This window comes from Oryx dammah, unplaced genomic scaffold (genome assembly GCF_014754425.2).
Source record: "Oryx dammah isolate SB20612 unplaced genomic scaffold, SCBI_Odam_1.1 HiC_scaffold_5, whole genome shotgun sequence".
NCBI classification, from domain to species: Eukaryota; Metazoa; Chordata; class Mammalia; order Artiodactyla; family Bovidae; genus Oryx; species Oryx dammah.
The window spans coordinates 78,789,473-78,811,654 of NW_024070189.1; the positions used below are offsets into that span (position 1 = coordinate 78,789,473).

Consider the following 22,182-nt stretch of genomic DNA (forward strand, 5'->3'; position numbering starts at 1 on the left):
TGAAACACTTAGTAAGTAATTATCTTTCTAGAATACTTTCTAAACCACTTAGTAAATAATTTATTACTTGGAAGTGCCATTATCAGTAATACATTGCAAAAAAAACTAATTACAAAAATCTACTAATATATTACTTATTGAAAGTGGTTTATAACAGTTTTTGCTATTTATATTCTCTTAGGGAACATTTTATGGTTCTTTAAGAGAACTTTATGAAATGCAGAGCAACAGAGCAAATCCAGGCAAAGTAATCGTTAGTTCTTGACATCTGTTTTTCTGTTTGATGTGTTTAAAATGATCACATTCAAAAATTCTTAATATTTCACTAAGCATTGGTGTTGCACACAAAAAAAGAATAAGATTTATGTGAATTATATATACAGTTTTGCCTTGTTTTCTTCCTGTGTCCTAAATAATAATCTCATAAAAATTGCTATTTTCAATGATAAATACATGTTTAAAGGCCAGATACTGTAATACAAATCAATTGTGAGTGTTCCCAGTGCTTTCCATATAAAAATACTTATTTTTTGTCTTTTTTAGGACTAGACAGAGAAGCACTTAAGAGGAGAATGGGAAGGGAGATTATTATATTACATTTTTACACATAGTTTATACCCTAGGAGTATAGGCAGTGTACTTCTGAATTTTCAGTAGAGCTCTGAACAGTTGACATTTATATGTCCAAGGCATTTTAATGACTGTTTTTTTCATGTTATTATTTTTAAATATTTTTTTAAATTTTTTAATTGGAGCATATTGCTTTACAGTGTTATTTTAAAATATTTGAGCAGCTTGTAAATAGATAAAATTTAAAGAGAATGTAAAATATCAGTGCAATATTTAAGAACTTCACTAGTGAACACTAAAAATGAATGCTTTTCTATTTCAGAACTTTCAGCCAACACAGCTGCCTTTGCTAAAAGTGCTGCCATGTTAGGTAATTCTGAAGATCATACTGCTCTATCTAGAGCTTTGTCTCAGCTTGCAGAGGTTGAGGAGAAGATAGATCAGTTACATCAAGAACAAGCTTTTGCTGACTTTTATATGTTTTCAGAACTACTTAGTGACTACATTCGTCTTATTGCTGCAGTGAAAGTAAGCTTTATTTTGTAATCTTCCTTGAATTTTTCATACTTCACTGTTTTGCTTATAAGAAGAATATGATTTCCTATTAGGCATGCATTTAAGTATGTAAATTACATGACTATACTAGTATGTATAAAATAATTTCAAGATGATTATCCACAACTTAATATTCTCTTCCCCATGACTTAATACCATAGACAGAATTGATGTTTTTTAAGGGATCCAAGGATGCCAAATACAGTAAAATCAATACATACTTACTTACATATTTACATATAGAAATTTGCAACTAAATCAGACAAAACCAGGACTGACTGTTGCATGAATATATTTAATAGCGACTTTAGCGTGAATTTAGACTCTAAGAAAACATTTTGTGTGGTCATCATGTATTTATAGATGACATGGGGCTAGATTAGATAAAGAACTGTGTTTTCAAGTTGTAATGTTTGAGGATGAGCAGTCTTAAGTTTCTGAATAATTGAGAAAGTAATCCTGTTAACTAATAAAAATTAGTCTTTTACAGATATCTCCAATATTCAGATAATTGAACTGTTATTTTGTCTGTTACATGTTTTGGAATATACTTTTTAAGATCTTATAGTGTCTTTGAAGTATTGTTATGAACATTAGTTATGGAATAAGGGGAACTGGAAGTTTTACTTTGAATTCAGACATCTAGAAAGTTAATGCAGCCTTGTTCCTTGCTTTCTTACACAAAAGCCTTTCAGCTTAAGTCTGATCAGATTGATAGTCATCTATAATCAGAGCATTGACGCATTGCACCTTCTAGGTGATTCTGTTCTCAGGCTAATGACGGTTATTGCTAGAGGGTTCTTAGCACTTCATAGAGGCTCCTTCTTAGGTATAGGTTTCGCTAAATTACCAATTTTGTTTGTATTTACTCTTAGATGTCACTCTTCATGTTCCTGGTGGTTAATTTTTCTTTTCAGTTATTTAAAGATGTTAATATAGATCGTTACTAGAGTATGCTTCATTTTAAATAGGCAGCTTGTGATACACAGAAGTCCAGTTTATAGATAATGGTTCCTGTTTCTCTGCCACCTGCTCTCACCTCGTTTCAGAACTCCCACTAGCATGAGAGCTATTGTTAAAAAGAATAATATCTCCATAAAAAAACCTGTGGGTTCAAAAAGGGACACTTGGCACTGTCTGAGAGGTAGTACATACTGAGAAGAGCTAACCTGGGAGAAGACTCCCTCTCAGTGTTAGTCTTCCTGTGTGATGGATGCTCATCCTTCAAAAACAGCTTTTCTCATACTGTCTCTACCTTCTTACTGGATTTTTGCATCTCATGAAGTTACAGTTACAGTCACATCCCAGAATGTTTCCTACAGCACACTGACACTGAAAAATGTACCACAGTCAACCAAGTCTTTGAGAGAATGTTTGTGATATCCCTGTCTTGTGGATTCAGTGTGCATTTTAAAAGCTCAGGACTGTCCAGTAGTAAAAAAATGAAATAGACATTTAACTTAGTTTAATCCGGAGGCTTCTGAATTCATATGAACAGGAATTCTTTTCCACTTAATGTCCTTGCACATATATGGAACACCCTTTGGGGAATACTAAATTAGTATGGTCTGTGGTCAAGTTATACGTTAAGATGCATAAAGCTGTTTCAGATTGATTTTCTACTGAAACCTAGCCCAACTCGATTTCATAAAGGAGTTGAGAAATTATGAATGACATAATTTTTTTGCTCTTTATTTTTTGTTTGTTTTTAAATTTAAACTAATTTGTTTGTATTTGATTAAGTAATACATGCATAGAATAATTCTAGCAGTCCTAAAGGGTAAATTTCTTTTCTACCTAAGACCTCTAATCTCTCTTCCCTCAGTCAGATACTGTGAAGTGTCTTTACAGAATTAGCCATGCATGTGTATGAAACTAATTTTCTTTTTTTTCCTTTCTATCTCTCTTTCTCAACCACCTTTTTCTCTCCATTCATCTCCTTCTTCAAAAAGGAGCATACTATATGCACAGTTCTTTGCCTGTTTTTTTTACCCACTCCATTTCTAAGAGATCTGTTTATCAGTTTATGTAAATACATGTTGTAATCTTTTAAAGGTTAATCATAGTCTATCATTTAGCATATAGATAGACCTTGAATTATTTGATCAGTCTAAAATTAAATATTGAGTATTTTGATAGTAACTCTTTGGGCATAAAATCCCTATAAGTAGAATTACTTGACCAGTGGATATATGAATTTTAAATATCCATGAACACTGCCATGTTACTCTCTGAAGAGGTATAAGTCTTAATTTCTTTAGTTATTGTGAATGTAAGCATTTTTACAAACGGTAAGCCTTTTGGATTTCTTTTTTCTATGAACTGTTTATGTCCTTTTCCCAGTTTTCTTTTCTTTTTTTTTCTTACTGATTTATAATAGCTGTTTAATACTGATTAGCCCTTTGTTCTATCCATATGGAGAGTATTTCTCAAAATGATGGTAATTTTGAAGCTAAAGTACTTTGAGAACTACCTTAAAGTGAGGGTGCTGAGAACAGGAGAAATTGGGGTCTTAAAGGAAAGGATAAAAGTTCACCGGCTCAAAATACTCCCCAGTTCTGGCCTTGAAGCCAGAAAATTCCTGTTTTCCTCTTTTGTATAGCCTCTGACATCTGGGATTCCACATTTTGGGTAGTACTGTTAACTGACATGTATTACATGGTAAACTCGTTACATACATTCTCATGTGTTGGCCTCTTGTGAACCTCTATAGAGTAGGGTCAGAAACTGAGGTCATAGTTTTCAGTGTTTTCAGCACTGGAATTCTTTATAAGGAATTCTTACTCTGAAAGTAAATGTATAAAATATATAAAATGTAATTTTTTAAAAAGCAGTAGATGGATTCCCCAAGGAGTTTAGCATCTTCATTGTTTGTCTGTATAATCAGCATTCTTTCAGGACTGCAGGAATCTGGGCCATATACTTTCAGATCCACTGAATTAGAATATGGTATTAGTTAAATTACAGTGGGAAAAAATTAAAATTACAGCCTCAAATTTCCTGGTTGGCTAGGAAAAGTGCTCCACAACTGCAACCTTATCTAACTTAGACTAGCTTGCATACAGATAGGTACCACAAAATCGCCAGGGGTGTGGAGTCTAAAGTAAATCACCAATCAAATGTTTCCGTCTTACAGATGAAACTGGTTATACCTGAGTGGATTAGTATCTTGCCATGCAGACGCATACATTAAGTTATAATTTGATTTTTTTTTTAATTTTTTTTACTGAAGAATAATTGCTTTACAGAATTTCGTTGGTTTCTGTCAAACCTCAACTGTAAAGATTTTTAAGATCACATTTTTAGAAGATTAAGTGTTGTTCTGATTTTCTCTTTATATTCTAGTGTTACAAGGGTAGAAAGACAAATGAAGAAAAAGTTAATTTTTATGAAGTTAAGATTAATTTTTTTCCCTAATATAACGAGACTTTAATCATTTTGCCTTTATCATGGTTCCTGTATCTGTACCACAGTAAACATGTGATGGTTCTGGAATGTTATGAAATAAACTGGGCAGAGACCAAATTAGTTAGTATGTTACTGAAAAGGCCCGTTGATATACATTAAGAACCTTCAGTTCAGTTCAGTCCCTCAGTCGTGTCTGACTCTTTGCGACCCCATGAATCGCAGCATGCCAGGCCTCCCTGTTCATCACCATCTCCCGGAGTTCACTCAAACTCAGGTCCATCAAGTCGGTGATGCCATCCAGCCATCTCATCTCCTCCCGCCCCCTTCTCCTCCCGCCCCCAATCCCTCCCAGCATCAGAGTCTTTTCCAATGAGTCAACTCTTCACATGAGGTGGCCAAAGTACTGGAGTTTCAGCTTTAGCATCATTCCTTCTAAAGAACACCCAGGGCTGATCTCCTTCAGAATGGACTGGTTGGATCTCCTTGCAGTCCAAGGGACTCTCAAGAGTCTTCTCCAACACCACACTTCAAAAGCATCAGTTCTTTGGCGCTCAGCTTTCTTCACAGTCAACTCTCACATCCATACATGACCACAGGAAAAACCATAGCCTTGACTAAATGGACCTTTGTTGGCAAAGTAGTATCTCTGCTTTTGAATATGCTATCTAGGTTGGTCATAACTTTCCTTCCAAGGAGTAAGCGTCTTTTAATTTCATGGCTGCAGTCACCATCTGCAGTGATTTTGGAGCCCCAAAAAATTAAAGTCTGCCACTGTTTCCCCATCTATTTGCCATGAAGTGATGGGACCAGATGCCATGATCTTCATTTTCTGAATGTTGAGCTTTAAGCCAACTTTTTCACTCCTCTCTTTCACTTTCATCAAGAGGCTTTTTAGTTCCTCTTCACTTTCTGCCGTAAGGGTGGTATCATCTGCATATCTGAGGTTATTGATATTTCTCCCGGCAATCTTGATTCCAGCTTGTGTTTCTTCCAGCCCAGCGTTTCTCATGATGTACTCTGCATAGAAGTTAAATAAGCAGGGTGACAATATACAGCCTTGATGTACTCCTTTTCCTATTTGGAACCAGTCTGTTGTTCCATGTCCAGTTCTAACTGTTGCTTCCTGACCTGCATACAGATCTTATGAGGCACGTCAGGTGGTCTGGTATTCCCATCTCTCTCAGAATTTTCCACAGTTTATTGTGATCCACACAGTCAAAGGCTTTAGCATAGTCAATAAAGCAGAAATAGATGTTTTTCTGGAACTCTCTTGCTTTCTCCATGATACAGCGGATGTTGGCGATTTGATCTCTGGTTCCTCTGCCTTTTCTAAATCCAGCTTGACATCTGGAAATTCATGGTTCACGTATTGCTGAAGCCTGGCTTGGAGAATTTTGAGCATTACTTTACTAGCGTGTGAGATGAGTGCAGTTCTGTGGTAGTTTGAGCATTCTTTGGCATTGCCTTTCTTTGGGATTGGAATGAAAACTGACCTTTTCCAGTCCTGTGGCCACCGCTGAGTTTTCCAAAATAGCTGGCATATTGAGTGCAGCACTTTCACAGCATCATCTTTCAGGATTAGAAATAGCTCAGCTGGGATTCCATCACCTCCACTAGTTTGTACATTGTGATGCTTTCTAAGGCCCCCTTGACTTCACATTCCAGGATGTCATACCATTGTGATTATCTTGGTCGTGAAGATTTTTGTATGGTTCTTCTGTGTATTCTTGCCACCTCTTCTTAATATCTTCTGCTTCTGTTAGGTCCATACCATTTCTTTCCTTTATTGAGCCCATCTTTGCATGAAATGTTCCCTTGGTATCTCTAATTTTCTTGAAGAGATCTCTAGTCTTTCCCATTCTGTTGTTTTCCTCTATTTCTTTGCATTGATCGCTGAAGGCTTTCTTATCTCTTCTTGCTGTTCTTTGGAACTCTGCATTCAGATGCTTATATCTTTCCTTTTCTCCTTTGCTTTTTACTTCTCTTCTTTTCACAGCTATTTGTAAGGCCTCCCCAGACAGCCATTTTGCTTTTTTGCATTTCTTTTCCATGGGGATGGTCTTGATCCCTGTCTCCTGTACAATGTCACAAACCTCATCCCATAGTTCATCAGGCACTCTATCTATCAGATCTAGTCCCTTAAATCTATTTCTCACTTCCACTGTATAATCATAAGGGATTGATTTAGGTCATACCTGAATGGTCTAGTGGTTTTCCCTACTTTCTTCAATTTAAGTCTGAATTTGGTAATAAGGAGTTCATGATCTGAGCTACAGTCAGCTCCCGGTCTTGTTTTTGCTGACTGTATAGAGCTTCTCCATCTTTGGCTACAAAGAATATAATCAATCTGATTTTGGTGTTGACCATCTAGTGGTGTCCATGTGTAGAGTCTTCTCTTGTGTTGTTGGAAGAGGGTGTTTGCTATGACCAGTACGTTCTCTTGGCAAAACTCTATTAGCCTTTGTCCTGCTTCATTCCATATTGCAAGGCCATATTCCATTGCCTGTTACTCCAGGTGTTTCTTGACTTCCTAGTTTTGCATTCCAGTCCCCTGTGAATGATGAAAAGGACATCTTTTTGGGGTATTCGTTCTAAAAGGTCTTGTAGGTCTTCATAGAACCGTTCAACGTCAGCTTCTTCAGCTTTACTGGTTGGGGCATAGGCTTGGATTACTGTGATATTGAATGGTTTGCCTTGGAAACGAACAGAGATCATTCTGTCGTTTTTGAGATTGCATCCAAGTACTGCATTTCGGACTCTTCTGTTCACCATGGTGGCTACTCCATTTCTTCTGAGGGATTTTTGCCCGCAGTAGTAGATATAATGGTCATCTGAGTTAAGTTCACCCATTCCAGTCCATTTTAGTTCGCTGATTCCTAGAATGTTGACATTCACTCTTGCCATCTCTTGTTTGAACACTTCCAATTTGCCTTGATTCATGGACCTGACATTCCAGGTTCTTATACAATATTGCTCTTTACAGCATCAGACCTTGCTTCTATCACCAGTCACATCCACAACTGGGTATTGTTTTTGCTTTGGCTCCATCCCTTCATTCTTTCTGGAGTTATTTCTCCACTGTAGCATATTGGGCACCTACCAACCTGGGGAGTTCCTCTTTCAGTATCCTATCATTTTGCCTTTTCAAAAAGTTAAGAACTTTAGCACGTATTAAAATTAAAGGGCATTTTAGTTCGCTTCTGCCCTGTGTTAGGAAATATTTTAAATAATAAATTTAGTTATTGAACAGAGGAATTTATAAATAAAGAGCTGATATGGCTCTGTCCAATTAAAGGAAAACTAGGCCTAAAAATCTTAAATTACTTTTAAAGTTTGTGTATATGGTAAGGCACAGGGATTGTTTCTTTTAAATGATAGTGACTTTTGGAATGTATTTGTGTTAGATTTGTTACTTTTGTGATTTTGGCCCACTTTAATTTGTCTGAAGGAAAATTAATTCATAATGAGAAATGTTTTAAGGCGAATGTGGTCTTTTAAACAAGAAAAGCAAAGAAGACACTAAGACTCACTACTGAGAGAAGAGAAATGATATGAGATGACAAATCTCATAAAATGGATTTCAATGCCTATAGATAGAGTGTTTTTAACTTACCAGTTTGTCTAGGATGTCTCTTGTCCTGATTAATTAAAATGTGTATGGTCTTTAAGAACTTTCTGTTGACTTGGAATTTTTAGTATTATTTCCCACATTTTCATAATATACAAATACAGAACATGTATTTTTCTGAGTACGGTCCGATTATTTTTTTCCTACTAAGTTATTATTATGTGCACTTCTAGTAGAAATCTAACCAACTGCATTTATGTGTGTATGTTACTTATATGTAAGCCGTAATAGTATCTTCTAATTATTAAACATCTGGTAGGTTAAGTCACTGTGCACGCTGTATACTTTTTTCATTTTATTTCCAGTGCATAAATCTAGATCTCCTTTTCCTCTTATATTTGAGAGAATTGTGGGGATTATAGAAATTAAATGAATTTACCCAATGGACAGGGATGCCTGACGTGCTGCGATTCATGGGGTCGCAAAGAGTCGGACACAACTGTGCGACTGAACTGAACTGAACCCAAAGTCAAGTGACTTTGGGTAATTTACCCAATTTTGGGGGTATTTTTGGAATTTACCCAAAGTTTTAAGTGACAAAACTAGTATTTGAATCCAAATTTGATTTTTTCCGAAGCCTACATTTTGAAAATACGCAATCTAGGTGCTTTCTTTTTCATCAAGTTCTTATAAGAACATTTATTAATTTACTGTTTCTTGATCCAGAACACTTTACTTGGAACAAATGAAAATAACTGTTTCACCTGTTAATGCTTGATTCATTTATTCAGTTAATAAATACTAAAAAAAAAATCAGTGTATCCTCAACATCAGGTTAGGAAAGGGATTGCTGTTGTATTCCATCCTGTCCATCAGTTTTTTGTTTTTTTTTTTAAAGAAATTTCTAATTACTGTCTTATTTCTATTAACTTGTTCTTGCTCTGCCAAACCCCTTGAAAGAAGTCATGGAGTTGGTTGGATTTTTCTATTCTTTTTTTTGTATGTATGTCTATTTCTTCATTAGGTTCTGCATACTAGATAAGTACATCCATTTGCCCTTTTCATCTTGTGTAAGATTCTCTCTCTTTCCCCCATCCCCCATTTTGTTATACCTTTAAATTGTTTGGCTTTTCTTTTATTTGCTATTGATAATCTCTTCCACCACATTTTTACTTTACTTTGTTATCTTACAGCTTTTCCTATTTTCAATTTTCTGACATATTTCCAAAACTTAAATCTGCTTTTGATATTTTAGTAGGAAAACTTTGAATTGTAGATATGATACCAGCATTTTCCTATTAAAAAGTCTTTCTTCAAAGCATAAAACTCTGTTAGAAACCTTGTTATAGGCCACATTTTAAACCCTAAAGGCTAGTGAAATGGATTTTGTATATTTCATCCAGTTATGGGTGGGTTTTTATTTTTATGTAAATGAGTATGGAAATCTACTTCCTTTGATATTAGCATGTTTATTTTCAGTATCTTAGTATAAAGAATAACATAAATACTTGGTTTTATTGTTTTCAGTTTGGAGAACTTCTGGTATTTTGAAAGAATTTCAGTGTTAGCTCCCAGTTAATAATAATTATGTCATTCACTTATAGGGTGTATTTGACCATCGAGTGAAATGCTGGCAGAAATGGGAAGATGCCCAAATTACTTTGCTCAAAAAACGTGAAACTGAAGCAAAAATGATGGTTGCTAACAAACCAGATAAAATACAGCAAGCTAAAAATGAAATAAGAGAGGTGATTAATACAAAATACTTTTATTTATCTCTTTTACCCAAGTTTTCCATAAATCATTCATATATGCATAATTTTTCATGAATTTTTTTCTGAACCATTCAACACTTAGCAATTTTTTTCATAATTTGTAAACTGTTTTAGAATTACTTTAACATTTTGATCATCGTAAAAATCTCCAGCAGCCTTTGTTACTTTCACATAATTATGGAATGGATAAAGAAGCATACAAGGAAAACATTTAAATTAACCTTACTTTTGAGATAATTTGATTTCAGATAATTACTTATATATTATCCCCCATATATATGTATTATATATGGTATTTTAGTAAATTTATATAAGTTTATTATAATTTATACACTTCTTTTGCCATGCTTCAATAAGGAAATTGAAGAGGTAGGACAACCTTTATATTACTTAAAGTAAATGTACCTGCTCTTTGAAGAGTATGTACCAATGTTTCAGTTACATAGTGGGAAAATATCATTCCATTGCTTAAATATTTATTTATTTTATTTTTAGCTGTTCCATTGGTCACTAATCACAACGTTCATTGTTTCTGTAGTGAGTTTAATGTTTACTAATAGCTCTTCAGTAGACCACAATTGCATAATTTTTTTTTAATCTGGACATTACACCATTACAAAAATGTTTTCTAAATGTATGTCATATAATTTTTCTAATTATTTCCATGGGCATATAAACTGTGAAGAACATGTATTCTTGAAATTAGGCAAATATTATTGATATATTTTGAAATAATCTGAAGTTGTATAAAGAAATGAGAAGATTATACTCTTAGCACTGCTGAATTATTTGATGGTGAACTTTATGTTCAAAATCTTTTTATCTAAATTAAGATGTGGAGCTTATAATTCATTAAGCACTATAATATCCTGATCTTGAGTATATCTGACAGTAAAATATTAATGAAAATTAAGCTGATAATGCACTTCCACTGGAAAGTTAGATACAAGTTTGAGTGATGCCAAACTGGGTCTTGCCATTGGTGAGCTTTCACGATTTTTAGGCATTGTGTTATAAATTAAATGAGTGGTCATGACAGCTAGTTCTAATGATTCTTCCCAGGCAAGATTTAAAATTTTTTACCTTTTGTTTTTGTCAGTGGGAGGCAAAAGTACAACAAGGAGAAAGAGATTTTGAACAGATCTCTAAAACAATTCGAAAAGAAGTAGGAAGATTTGAGGCAAGTATAATAATTGTACACTTTTCTCAACAATGTGGTCACATTTTGCTGTGATACTGTGGTGAAATCAAATTTAGTTTTGTACTAATGGAGCTTTTTTCCCCATTTATTATATTTCAACAGAAAGAACGGGTGAAAGATTTTAAAACTGTTATTATCAAGTACTTAGAATCATTAGTACAAACACAACAACAGGTAAGGTAAATTTTTTTTATATAATTTAAAGACTTCCAGAACTTGTTTTTGATATACTTGTTTATTTTAAAGATGATAACCAATGAAATGAGCTTTTAAACTTGAGAAGCAATAAATGGAGTAGAAAAAAACAAAGCTAGCAAAGGGAAAATAAAATGGTATAGTAAAAGTAAGTGTAAATCCTCAAGTCCTTTGTGGGGCTTCCTTGGTAGCTCAGGTGGTAAACAGTCTGCAATGCAGAAGATCCAGGTTCAATTCCTGAGTTGGGAAGATCCCCTGGAGAAGGAAATGGCAGTCCACTCCAGTATTGTTGCCTGGAGAATTCCATGGACAGACCATGGGGTCACAGAGAGTGGGACATGACTGAGCAGCTTAACACTTTCACTTTGAAGTTCTTTTTGCCTCTACTCCTAACTCCTAGGAGAGAGACAGGTTTCTCAATTTTAGACTTTTGAGAAACATGCTGTACTATTTTTCCTTTTTTCTCTGTCTTCCCAGTTTTATTTCTCTATTGATTACAGATGTTTAAATACATTCCTGTAGTAAGTTCTCTTTCATACCAGCTAGAACTTACATGAAAAACTAAGTTTTGAAGGTTTTTTAAAGAATATTGTTTTGATTTTTTCTTTAGTTTGTGTGGGTTTCATGTTGATTGTATACCACAAGTGGCATTTGTCTCCTTAAATAGAGAAAACCATGGGTTTTTGTTATAGTAAAGAAAAGTCTGTAACAAGATAATAGAGATTTTTTTTCCATGTGTATTTTAATGTAACTTTGAGTAATATATCAAATTATTTAATATCTTGAAGAGAAGGATTTCTTCCCCCAGTTCTTTTAAAACTATATAATAGATTTAATTTTTAAATTAGGTGATAAATTGTATCCTCGATTTTTTAAAAATATTTTAAGTACTTAGTTCATAAAATGAAATTTTTGAAATGGAAAAATTAGGTTATATAAGCTTATCTTTAAAAGAATTGTTTTAAACTTAATGTTACTTTTTATGTCAATCTGTGCTATTTTCTGGACTATCCAGGAAAGACCAACAGCTAATTCTTTCCAGTCTCTTTTTCCCATCTTGCTTGGATGTTTTCTTTTCTTCCTTCTTTATCACTCTTTTTGGCTGGCAATAACATAAAATGTGAATATTCTCTGAATTAGGAAATGTTATCACTTTATACTGGAAAAGCTCATTGCAGTTTTATTATTTAAGGTAGTCTTATATAGTTTACACTAGCAAAGCTTTTTATATATACAATTTTGCATAAATTAATCTTAAATTTTCAGGTATTTTTTAAATTGTGTTTATTACAAAAATTGAAATTAGCCATGAATAGTTAATATTTTTAAATAATTTATAAGCTAATTATATTGACAAGCTGTATAAGGGAATTTAGATGGTCCCTTTAAGAATCAGACTTGAGTAAATGTTATTTATTATTAGCTAGATTTTTTTAATGCTTCATGAAATATATATGACAGGTTCTAAGAATATCTTTTATTATCATCCACAGCTGATAAAATACTGGGAGGCATTCCTACCTGAGGCCAAAGCCATTGCCTAGCAAGAAGATTATTCCTGTTAAGAAGATCTTGGATGCTTGTTCCAGTTATGCAGAATTCCATAGTGAAATCATTAAAAACCATCTAAATAAACCACTATATATTTTATGAATTACATGTGGTTTTTTATAAATATATATTCTGACATTTTATTACAAGCTGCATGTCCTGACCCTCTTTGAATTAAGTGGACTGTGGCATGACATTCTGCAATACTTTGCTGAATTGAACACTATTGTGTCTTAAATACTTGCACTAAAAAGTGCACTGCGAGGTCAGAAAATTTTACAATATTTTTTCTTTACAGTATGTTCTGTAGTCTGTTCACCCTCTTAATGAAGTGAATTATCAATGCATTGATTAATGTTCACTTATACATTCCTGTACAGAAATTATGATTTTGTGATTACAGTAATAAAATGATATTCCTTGTGAAGTATTAGTAACAAATTATTTGGGTATATAAACATATTAGAGATCTTTTGAAAGCATTTTAATACAAAGAAACTTTCTTTTAGATGTATTTAGGTGATGCTATGATCATTAATTTTTTAATTGACCAAAAAAGCTGAACTCTTTCATTATTAAGTCACTAAATGAAGGTTAATTAAGTTTTGTTTTTTGCAAAATCATCATAAACCAAAGAACATTTATCTCTTGGTTCACTTTTGGGGAATGCTTTTATCTTGAGTAAAGGAGTAAATAGTTGTCTTTGCTTGTTTTTTATCCTTTCCTATTATAAGTGCCCAACTTAACAATTAAAAAAATATTTATCTGTTTCTGTTACAGGTCCTATGGATTTTGCTCATCTTCTATTACCTTCAAAGTCTAAGACTTTGCATATATTTAATTTATTCCTTACCTTGCCTTTGTTTTTTGTTTTAAGCTAAAAGATCATCTGTGGTCATCATTGACAGAGAAAAGTGTTGTGCTAAAATACCCAGTGATTTGATGAATAGCCAATGTTAGTACAAAGAAAATTTGAAGTAAAGTGAAATTTGTCTTTGGCAGCCATCTCACCTACTTCTGTATCATGTTTACATGGCAGTTATATAATCCTTAATGTTGATGAAAAGTTAAGTTGTGACTAGCATCAGACTTTTCTTAAAGATGCTCCTCTTCTCAGGCTTAACAATTGTATCTCCCTTCTGGAAGAGTAAGATGTATGTGTAACTGAGTCTATTCTAACAGCTTACTGAACACAGTTAACATAGCAGAGTATCCTCAGGCGATGTTTGCTTCCACTTATTTTAGTTGAAATTTTTAGCCTCTTGTAGGTATTGTTCATATTTATAATCCTAGAACCTAGAAGAATACCCGACACTTACAGGTTTATAATAAAGACTTGATGAATTGAACAGAAAAAAAAATCCTGGTCGATGCAAAATAATGTTTGCCATCTTAAGAACAAGGAGAAACTGAATCCGAAATAGTACAGTCTTCTGTTGTTGCTTTTCTTGGAGGTGACTTAGATACTTTTAAGAAATGAGTAATTCATATTAATATATATCAGATCCTATCTTGTTGTCTCGTTAATATTGAGTAAAATATAGGCTTACTGGGAACAGTTTCACTATAATGATGTTTTAGTATTAGCTGTATAGTTTTGTTATTTCCAAAGACTTAGTTTACACATAGGATAGTAACTTAGTTATTCAAGCAGAAATCTTCAATTCTGCTGTGATACATTTATAACAACCTTCAGGACCACCAAATAAAATAATAAATATTTTCAGACTTAAGCTGAAGAGAGTAACAGACCTGAGTCCATTCCAGATCTTATTCCCCTTAACAATCTTTTTATTAAAAGATAGAGTATTGGAAATTTCAAATAAATTATGTGAGCCTCTGATACAGGATTTAATTTCTTCAGCACTACATTCATCTTTAGCCATCAGTCTTCACATCTCTTATTCCTCTTACTAAAATACTTTGATTCCAAGTAAATAGAACAGCAAGAGCATTAATATAATTTTTTAGTTATAAACATACGAGTTTAATTTTTTTTTTCTTTAACCAGATAAAAGATAAAGAAGGACTAAAGCAGTATAATACAGCAGAACAAACTGAACTTGGAGTCAACATACATACTGTTCAGTCTTTAATCACTCGGTAGCTGTGTGACCCATCTATAAAACAAGAGTATAAAACTGATTCCTAAAGTGCCTTTCTACTTTAAAATATGTTGTTTACCAAGCTTTAGCATAAATATTATTCTATTAGAGAGTCAAATTCTAATCAAAATCACCTATCAATAACGTAAAAGCAAGGCTAAAGCAAAATAAATGTGTATAAAAATATAATTTCTAAAACATGAGTTTTTTATTGTATTTTTGATGAGTAATTTGAGCTATCCATCTTCTTTTTTATACATATATATATATTTATATTAATCTCATACCCTTGTTTCATTGTTGGCTACTCTTTAACCTTTTTATTATTCAGATATAGCAAAGTTTTACCAATTTCTTGTGTAGATTGTTTCATAAGTGGCTTTTAAATATAAAATAAGTCTCAACAAATCAGGTTTCTTTAAAGGAGGGAAATCAGATGAATAGAAACGGAAGATTATAATCCTTTAAACATACTTCTTGATGTGTAAGGAAGTTACAGAGATTTTCGTTTTTCTGTCCTATAGCATGTGACTAGTTACAAAGCTAAATGTCTACTTCACTTTCTTGTTTTGGCTCCCTGCATGGGCAGTCATGTGACTAACAAGACTCTGGACTATAGATAGAAGGAGCAACCGTCATCCTGTTTTAGAGGAAGGAAGGTAGGTCACTGGTAGGAGGGAATGACAACAGCTGTGAAAAGGAAGTGCAGTCACTGATTTGAGATAGTTGGACACATTTCCATATCCACTAGCAGGAAATGTATATGTTATCATATCTGTGATATAATCTGTTTCAAAGTATTGAAAAAAGTAAAATCCAGAATCAAACAGGTTTCATTTCTAATCCTCACAGTGAAGGATATGGTTTCAAGTAATAATGAAGATAAACGATTGGCCAGACACAGAAATAGCAAGAAGAGGGAGATTACAACAGGAGTGGTATCAAAATTGTTGATTACTCCATCTTTGTAATCAAGGCCATGAGAAGAGGTCACGGTGATCTGTGGATGAGGTCCTTGGTGTTACAGACCAATAGAAATACAATGTGAGCCACATACATAATTTTCAGTTTTCTATACCCATATTTTAAAGAGTAAATTAAACAGGTAAAGTTAATTTTTAACTGAGTAGCTCTGAAATATTTCAGCATGCAATCCAGGATATTAAAAATTACTGTGATGTTTTACATTCTGTTTTTTGTACTAAGTATTCAGTATCCCCTGTGTATTTCACACTTTGATTGTATATGCATTCAGACTAGCCACATGTTAAGTGATCGCTTGTCACATGTGGCTAGTGGCTGTGACTCTGGACAGTTCAGATTTAGATAATTGCGTAGAACTGGAAAAGGAGAGTTAAGTCCAACAGCGATTTTTTTTTGTTTGTTTACCACTCCAAATCCAGTGACGTGTTAAAAGCTAAGTAAAAGGGACTTGTTGGTGGTGTTCTCAAAAGCAAATACAATTCAGGTATAAGACTTTGTGGCACAGTGCTTTGCAAGTAGTGAGCATTCGTACCATTCAACAAGTGGTAGCACTTTATTTCCTGATGGAAAATTAGAGACTCTAGTACAACTTCCTTATTTTACAGATAAGCAAACCCAGAATCTAAATTATTATGCTGAACTGATTTTTCTTAAATCTGTTGAAGATAAACATTCTTCCTTGAAAATGTATGGAAAGAGATACATTAGCGATTCTTCTTCTAATCATAAAATAGAATTCTAGATAGTCCTTTGGTATACAGAGAATTTATTTCTTCAAACTGTTACTTTAGAAGTGGCTAAGAATAGAAGATGGTACAAAACAGGAAAATTGTGGCTTGCTATCTGATCTTTTAATGCACATGAAGAAATTACAAATCCTCATCTTCCTTCCTCGTCACATATTTTAATTCTCAAGAAACTGAATAATTTTAAGTATTTTTCTTAATAAACTGAGTCAGATGGAAACTTTGTAATTAAAGACAATTAAGGTGAAGCTACCCGCTTGTTAATACACAGAAAAAAAAATTTTTTATTAACATCAGTTAATGGGATTAAACTGATTTAAGGGACTGCTTTGAGGAAAAAAATTCTATTTTAAATTTATATATGTAACTGTTTAATAAAACTAAAGTCAGACAGAATCTAACGAAACTGAACAATAAATTGCCTTCTTGTTGCTTCCATGATCAAGTCTTGAGTTATCTTGATTTTAACCTATATTTATTTCCTAGATCTTTATTTCAGGTGGTTCTCCGTACATGTGTGTATAAGTGTGTGTGGACTTGTGTGTGTACGTGAGTGTGCATGTGCATGCATGAGAGGAGGCTTTTTAACTGACCTTTGCTGCTAAATTTCAGTTTAAAGTGCTTCTTATCTTCTTGCAACTGAGACACAAAATGCTTATGTTTTTATTTACATAGCTGAGATTTTTTTTGCCAAGACCAATTTGAATTGATTCTAGTTCTAAAATCTGTTCCCTTTGCATTTCTTCTCTTTCTCCTCACAAGGTCTTGTGACCTTGATAAAGTCCAAATTATCCAGAACCTGGTTTCAAACCACTTTTCCTGTCTTGATCTTACTCCGTGCTTTCACCCACCTTTTGCTTGAATCAAATGATGCCCCTGTCTTGTGAGAATGCACTATCCTTTTATGGGTCAATGCTGTTGATGTTGCCTTGTTTAAGTTAACTTTTTCCCCTTTACCAGCAAGTCATTAAATCCTATTCAGTCTTTTATGAAGTCCACATCCTCCATATATCCTTTTTAGTTTTCTAACTAGACGGAAGCAAAGAACTTCTGGATCTCTTAGCAGGACTCCGGTAACATTTTGCACCTTTCAGATTGTGTTTACTGATGTTTACCTTGCATTATAGCAGTCTTTCTACTTTGAGTAGTCTGTGTGCTTCTTGATGAACGACTGTATTCTTGTTATTTCTTCTAGAACCTAGTATGGTTCAATCAAGGGAGTGCACTGGGGTGATGAAAAATACAATAATGCATCCAGTCTGCCTGTTTGAACCCTGGCTCAAGAATCTACATCATTGACTTAGAGGAAGTTATTTTTCTCTAAAACTTAAAAGTTTCCTTATTTGTAAAGTGGAAAGTAATAATAGTACCTGTTCAGGTGCTCCTTCAGGGGATTAACATAATTGATGTGACTTTCTCAGCAATAGCATGTACTTAATAAGTATTAGCTGTTAGGCATCCAATAAATGTTTAATGAATATTTAATCTCCGTCTGAACAAAATGACCTGCATTTTGATTATTTTACCAGTCTTTACTGCTTCTTTAAAACAATGGTGTAGCTTAACTAGGATCTAAATGGGCTTACCCACGGGGTCCTTCTCAGAACAATCTGTCCCTAAGATCTGCTCTTAAGAGCCCTGAGGCTGGGGATCAGGGATGGAGGGGAATAAGGCTTGCAGACAAACTCCGTTTTTTTTTTTTTCCAGCCAGCAAAAGCTTAGATCTACCCCCACTACAAAGATGCTGTAGTTAATCTTGTCAGGAAACTAGAGACTTTTAAAGAAGCTTGGGGACAAATGAAGGGTGAGAGAGAAATGGGGCGGTTGCTTAGGGAAAGTTTGTTTCCACACAGAAACACATAGAAGAACCTTGAATATGTTGTAGATTAAGGGAAGTAGTAATCAATGGAGAAAAAAGGGGAGAATAAAAAGATCTTGACAACAATTGTTGGAACAGTAATCATACAGACAACTGGTGGTGAGGGCATGACACTGCAGTGATAGCCGAAAGGGAGATGGGATGGCAAGAAGAGGCCAGCGTCACTCATTCACTCATGTAGTGTTTGTTCAGTCTCTGCTGTGTCAGGCACGGAAATCTGGGAAGAACAAGAAGCTTGTCTAGAAGGATCCCCTGATTTCTGGCTTTGATGACTTAGGATACTTCTGCCTTGAATAACAGATAGTATGAGAGAGTTCTGGGCTGCTTTGAATAACAGATAGTATGAGAGAGTTCTGGGCGTGTTATATTGTTTCCATCGTAGTTTATCACAGTATAGTGATAGAGTTCACTGTGCTGTACGTGCAGTAGGACTGTGTTTATCCATTCTGCATGTAATAGTTCGCATCTGCTAACCTCAAGCTCCCAATTCATCCCTCTCCCACCCACCACCCCACCCACCACGTTTTTGAGGTACCTTTGGGCATCCAAGATGAAAGTACATGAAAACATAAGTCAGGACTAGATCTGTCATCAAGTTAGAATGTGAACATGCTCTGTTCCTTAAAACCATGATTATTAATGAGTGCCTTCTCAGAGAACAAATGTGACTCAGCCTGCTGAGGACAAAATATCACATACAAGTAACATCTAAGGGAAGAATGGAGGTGAATAAGTCAGGTAAGTGCAAAGAGCCTCAGGGGGGAAAAAAAAGAGTTTCTTCCTCTGAACAAAAAGGAAAGGAAAAGGCATTTCCATTATTTGGAAATAATGCCTGAATGCTTTTATTTTCTCAGTGAAGTAGAAAAACCATCAGGGAATAGCAGCAGAAAAGCCAAAGAAAATGGGGAGCCACAGGAAAGTGGTAGATGTCTAGAAAACAGAAATCGAGAAGAGGTAGAGCTATGGATGAGTACCCACTTTCAAATAAGTTTGGAAATCATGAGTTTAATTTTAGAGTCAACCAAAGTATCCATTTTTTTCAGGCATGAGAAAGCAAGACAAAGTTTGATTTATTCAAGATTAGGGATTGTTGGTGTATGTAAGAAAGCCAAGGGAGGAGGGATTTTGAATGATTTAAAAGACCAGAAAGATGAAGGTAAATGAGGTGACAGGCACAGATTGGGGAATGTAGCTATGATAAGGTGAAAGAATAATTTTTCTTGTAAGAGGAAACAGGAGTCAAGAAAGCAGTCAAAGGAAACCTGCGTTTATGAAATATTAATGTATTACCACCCTTTTAAAAGAATAACTTCAATATGACAGCTGCACAGAGCTCTTACTGCAATGCATAGAGCTCATAGTGCGGCAAAGGTTATTTCTGTGGGTTCTTCAAATTTACTTTTTGGTTTGCTAGAGTATTGAAAGCTTTTTTTTTTTTTTTTTTTGCATGTCAGCAGATAAAAACTGACTTTAGTCTTATGATTTTTAAGTTAATGTCTATCTCATCAAATCAGTCTATGTACATAGTCTGAAAACTAGCGTCAGAAACTAGCATCAGAAACACTAGTAAAACAGTGGTTCCCTGCCCCACAAACCACGATTTCCCTGGTGCTTTTCCTCAACGATAACCTCTTTCTACGCTGTTTCTTCTGCCATTCAAATGCCTTCACATTTCTAAGTAGAATGCACATCCTGCTGTCATTTGAATCATCAATTTTAGACATCAGCCACATCTTTTTTATGGCAAATGAGAGTTTTACGCTACCATCTATCTGCTTCATACACTCATCTCCCACTTCCAGTGTAGTTAAAGTTTTTGGTTAAATCAGTATTCAGTATTTTCATTTTTAACACCTTACAAATATTGTTCACTGCTGAAAGTTTTAGTATATTTAATTGTGATTGTCTTCCTTTAAAAAAAAAAACTTTTTAGAACAATACTAGAATTATATAAAAAACTTTAGGCAGTACACATAGAGTTATATCCTGTATACCTTGCTTCTCTTATTAACATGTTAGTGTAGTCCATTTGTTACAATTAATGAACCAATATGGTTATATTACTATGAACCAGCGTCTGCATGCTGCCAACTCTGAGACCCCATGGCCTGTATCCCGCCTGTCTCCTCAGTCCATTGGATTTTCCAGGCAAGAATACTGGAGTGGGTTACATTTCCTCCGGGGAATCTTCCCAACCTGGGGATAAGAACCCATCTCTTGCATTGGCAGGCAGATTCTTTACCCCTGAGCCACCCGAGAGGCCCATTATTAATTGGAGACCATAGTTTATTCAGATTGCCTTTGTTTTTGCCTAATGTCCTTTTTCTGAGATTCATGCAAGATACCACATTACATTTAGTTGTCATGTCTCCTTCTGTTACTCTTGGTTGTAATGGTTTCTTAGACTTTCTTTCCTTCAATGACTTTACTGGGATTTTTGTTTTTCTTGAGGTAGAACATACCTTGATTTTTTTTTTTTTTTTTTCATTTGGCTGGTGCTTTTTTTTTTTTTTTTTTTTTAAATCTATTGCCAGTTTTTTCCATGTCTTCCTACAGTATATTTCCCACAGGACCACTCGGATCAAGTAATTCAACCATTCCAACTGCCTTCCCTAGGGCTTGCTCTCCTGAGGATTTTGGTTTTCTCTGAACTGATGCTCTCCGAGCATGTTGTACCTCTGGATTTGCCCTGAACTTTGGAATTGCCTGTACCTTTCTCTTGGGATCCATTCCCTATATCCTGGGCTTCATGCTTTCTTCCTTCTTGATTTATTCCCTTGTGTTGGAATAGTATGTTCTCCAGTGGTTTCCTCAGTTAAAAAGAAGATACGGCAGAAAGTATTAGGAAAGCAGCTCTCACAGTGTCCTCCTCTTGAGTCAGACTGCTCTGGTCTGGACTGGTTGTCTCTCTTTGCCTGTTGTACAGAGGATCCTAAAGATTCCTTTTGCTTCTCCCCCTGGCTTCTTATTCTCTATAACCCACATTTTCCTCTTTCTTGATTTATTCCTTCATTTGGGTAGATATACAGTTCTCGAAAATGATGCATAGAAACTTATTTTGAGACTTTATTTTGCCTTTGTCCTTGATAACTTAAGTGGTCATATGTTGGACATTGCTTCCTTCTCTTTAACCTTGCAGTATTGCTATTGAGAATTCCAAAGCCATTCTGCTTTCAGATCTTTTGTATATGCATTTCCCCTTCACCCCTACCCCTTTCCAGAATGTAAGATGTCATTTTTTTCCTTCAGTGTTCTAAATCTCATACAGATTTGCTGTAGTATGCATCTGTTTTCATCCTGTGTGAGTGCTTTCAATCTGGAAACACGAAATTCAGTTCTGGGCATTTTCTTGAGTTGTTTCACTCATGATTTTCTCCCTTCTATATTCTCTCTTCTCTTTCATTATTTGGATACTGGATGTTCTCGACTGATGATGTTTATTTTCTTATTTTGCATCTGTTATTTTGTTCTACTCTCTGAGTTTACCCTCATTTTCTAATTGGATTTAAGTAGCTGCTGCTTGTTTCACAGATGCAATGCCTTCCTGTATCTCTCTTATTAGTGATAGTTTTAAAGTTTCTTTTTTCCTCCTTGTTCCTGTTTCCTCAAAATTAATTTTCTGTTTTTATCTCTCTTGCATGTTAG

General features: G+C 34.5%; 1 protein-coding gene across 2 annotated transcripts in view; it reads left to right on the forward strand.

The window, feature by feature from the left end:
• The window catches only part of SNX2 (sorting nexin 2), a 65,631-nt gene extending 48,534 nt beyond the window's left edge, over positions 1–17,097 (forward strand). Inside the window, exons 11-16 of one of the 2 annotated variants that reach the window (XM_040241711.1) lie at positions 893–1,098; positions 9,706–9,849; positions 10,234–10,245; positions 10,976–11,056; positions 11,180–11,251; positions 12,766–17,097. In XM_040241711.1, coding sequence (XP_040097645.1) covers positions 893–1,098; positions 9,706–9,849; positions 10,234–10,245; positions 10,976–11,056; positions 11,180–11,251; positions 12,766–12,816 — 566 coding nt within the window. In that variant the 3' untranslated portion in view covers positions 12,817–17,097. The remainder of the gene's footprint in view (positions 1–892; positions 1,099–9,705; positions 9,850–10,233; positions 10,246–10,975; positions 11,057–11,179; positions 11,252–12,765) is intronic. The other variant, XM_040241712.1, reaches the window with a different exon arrangement.
• Positions 17,098–22,182: the final 5,085 nt, after the last annotated feature.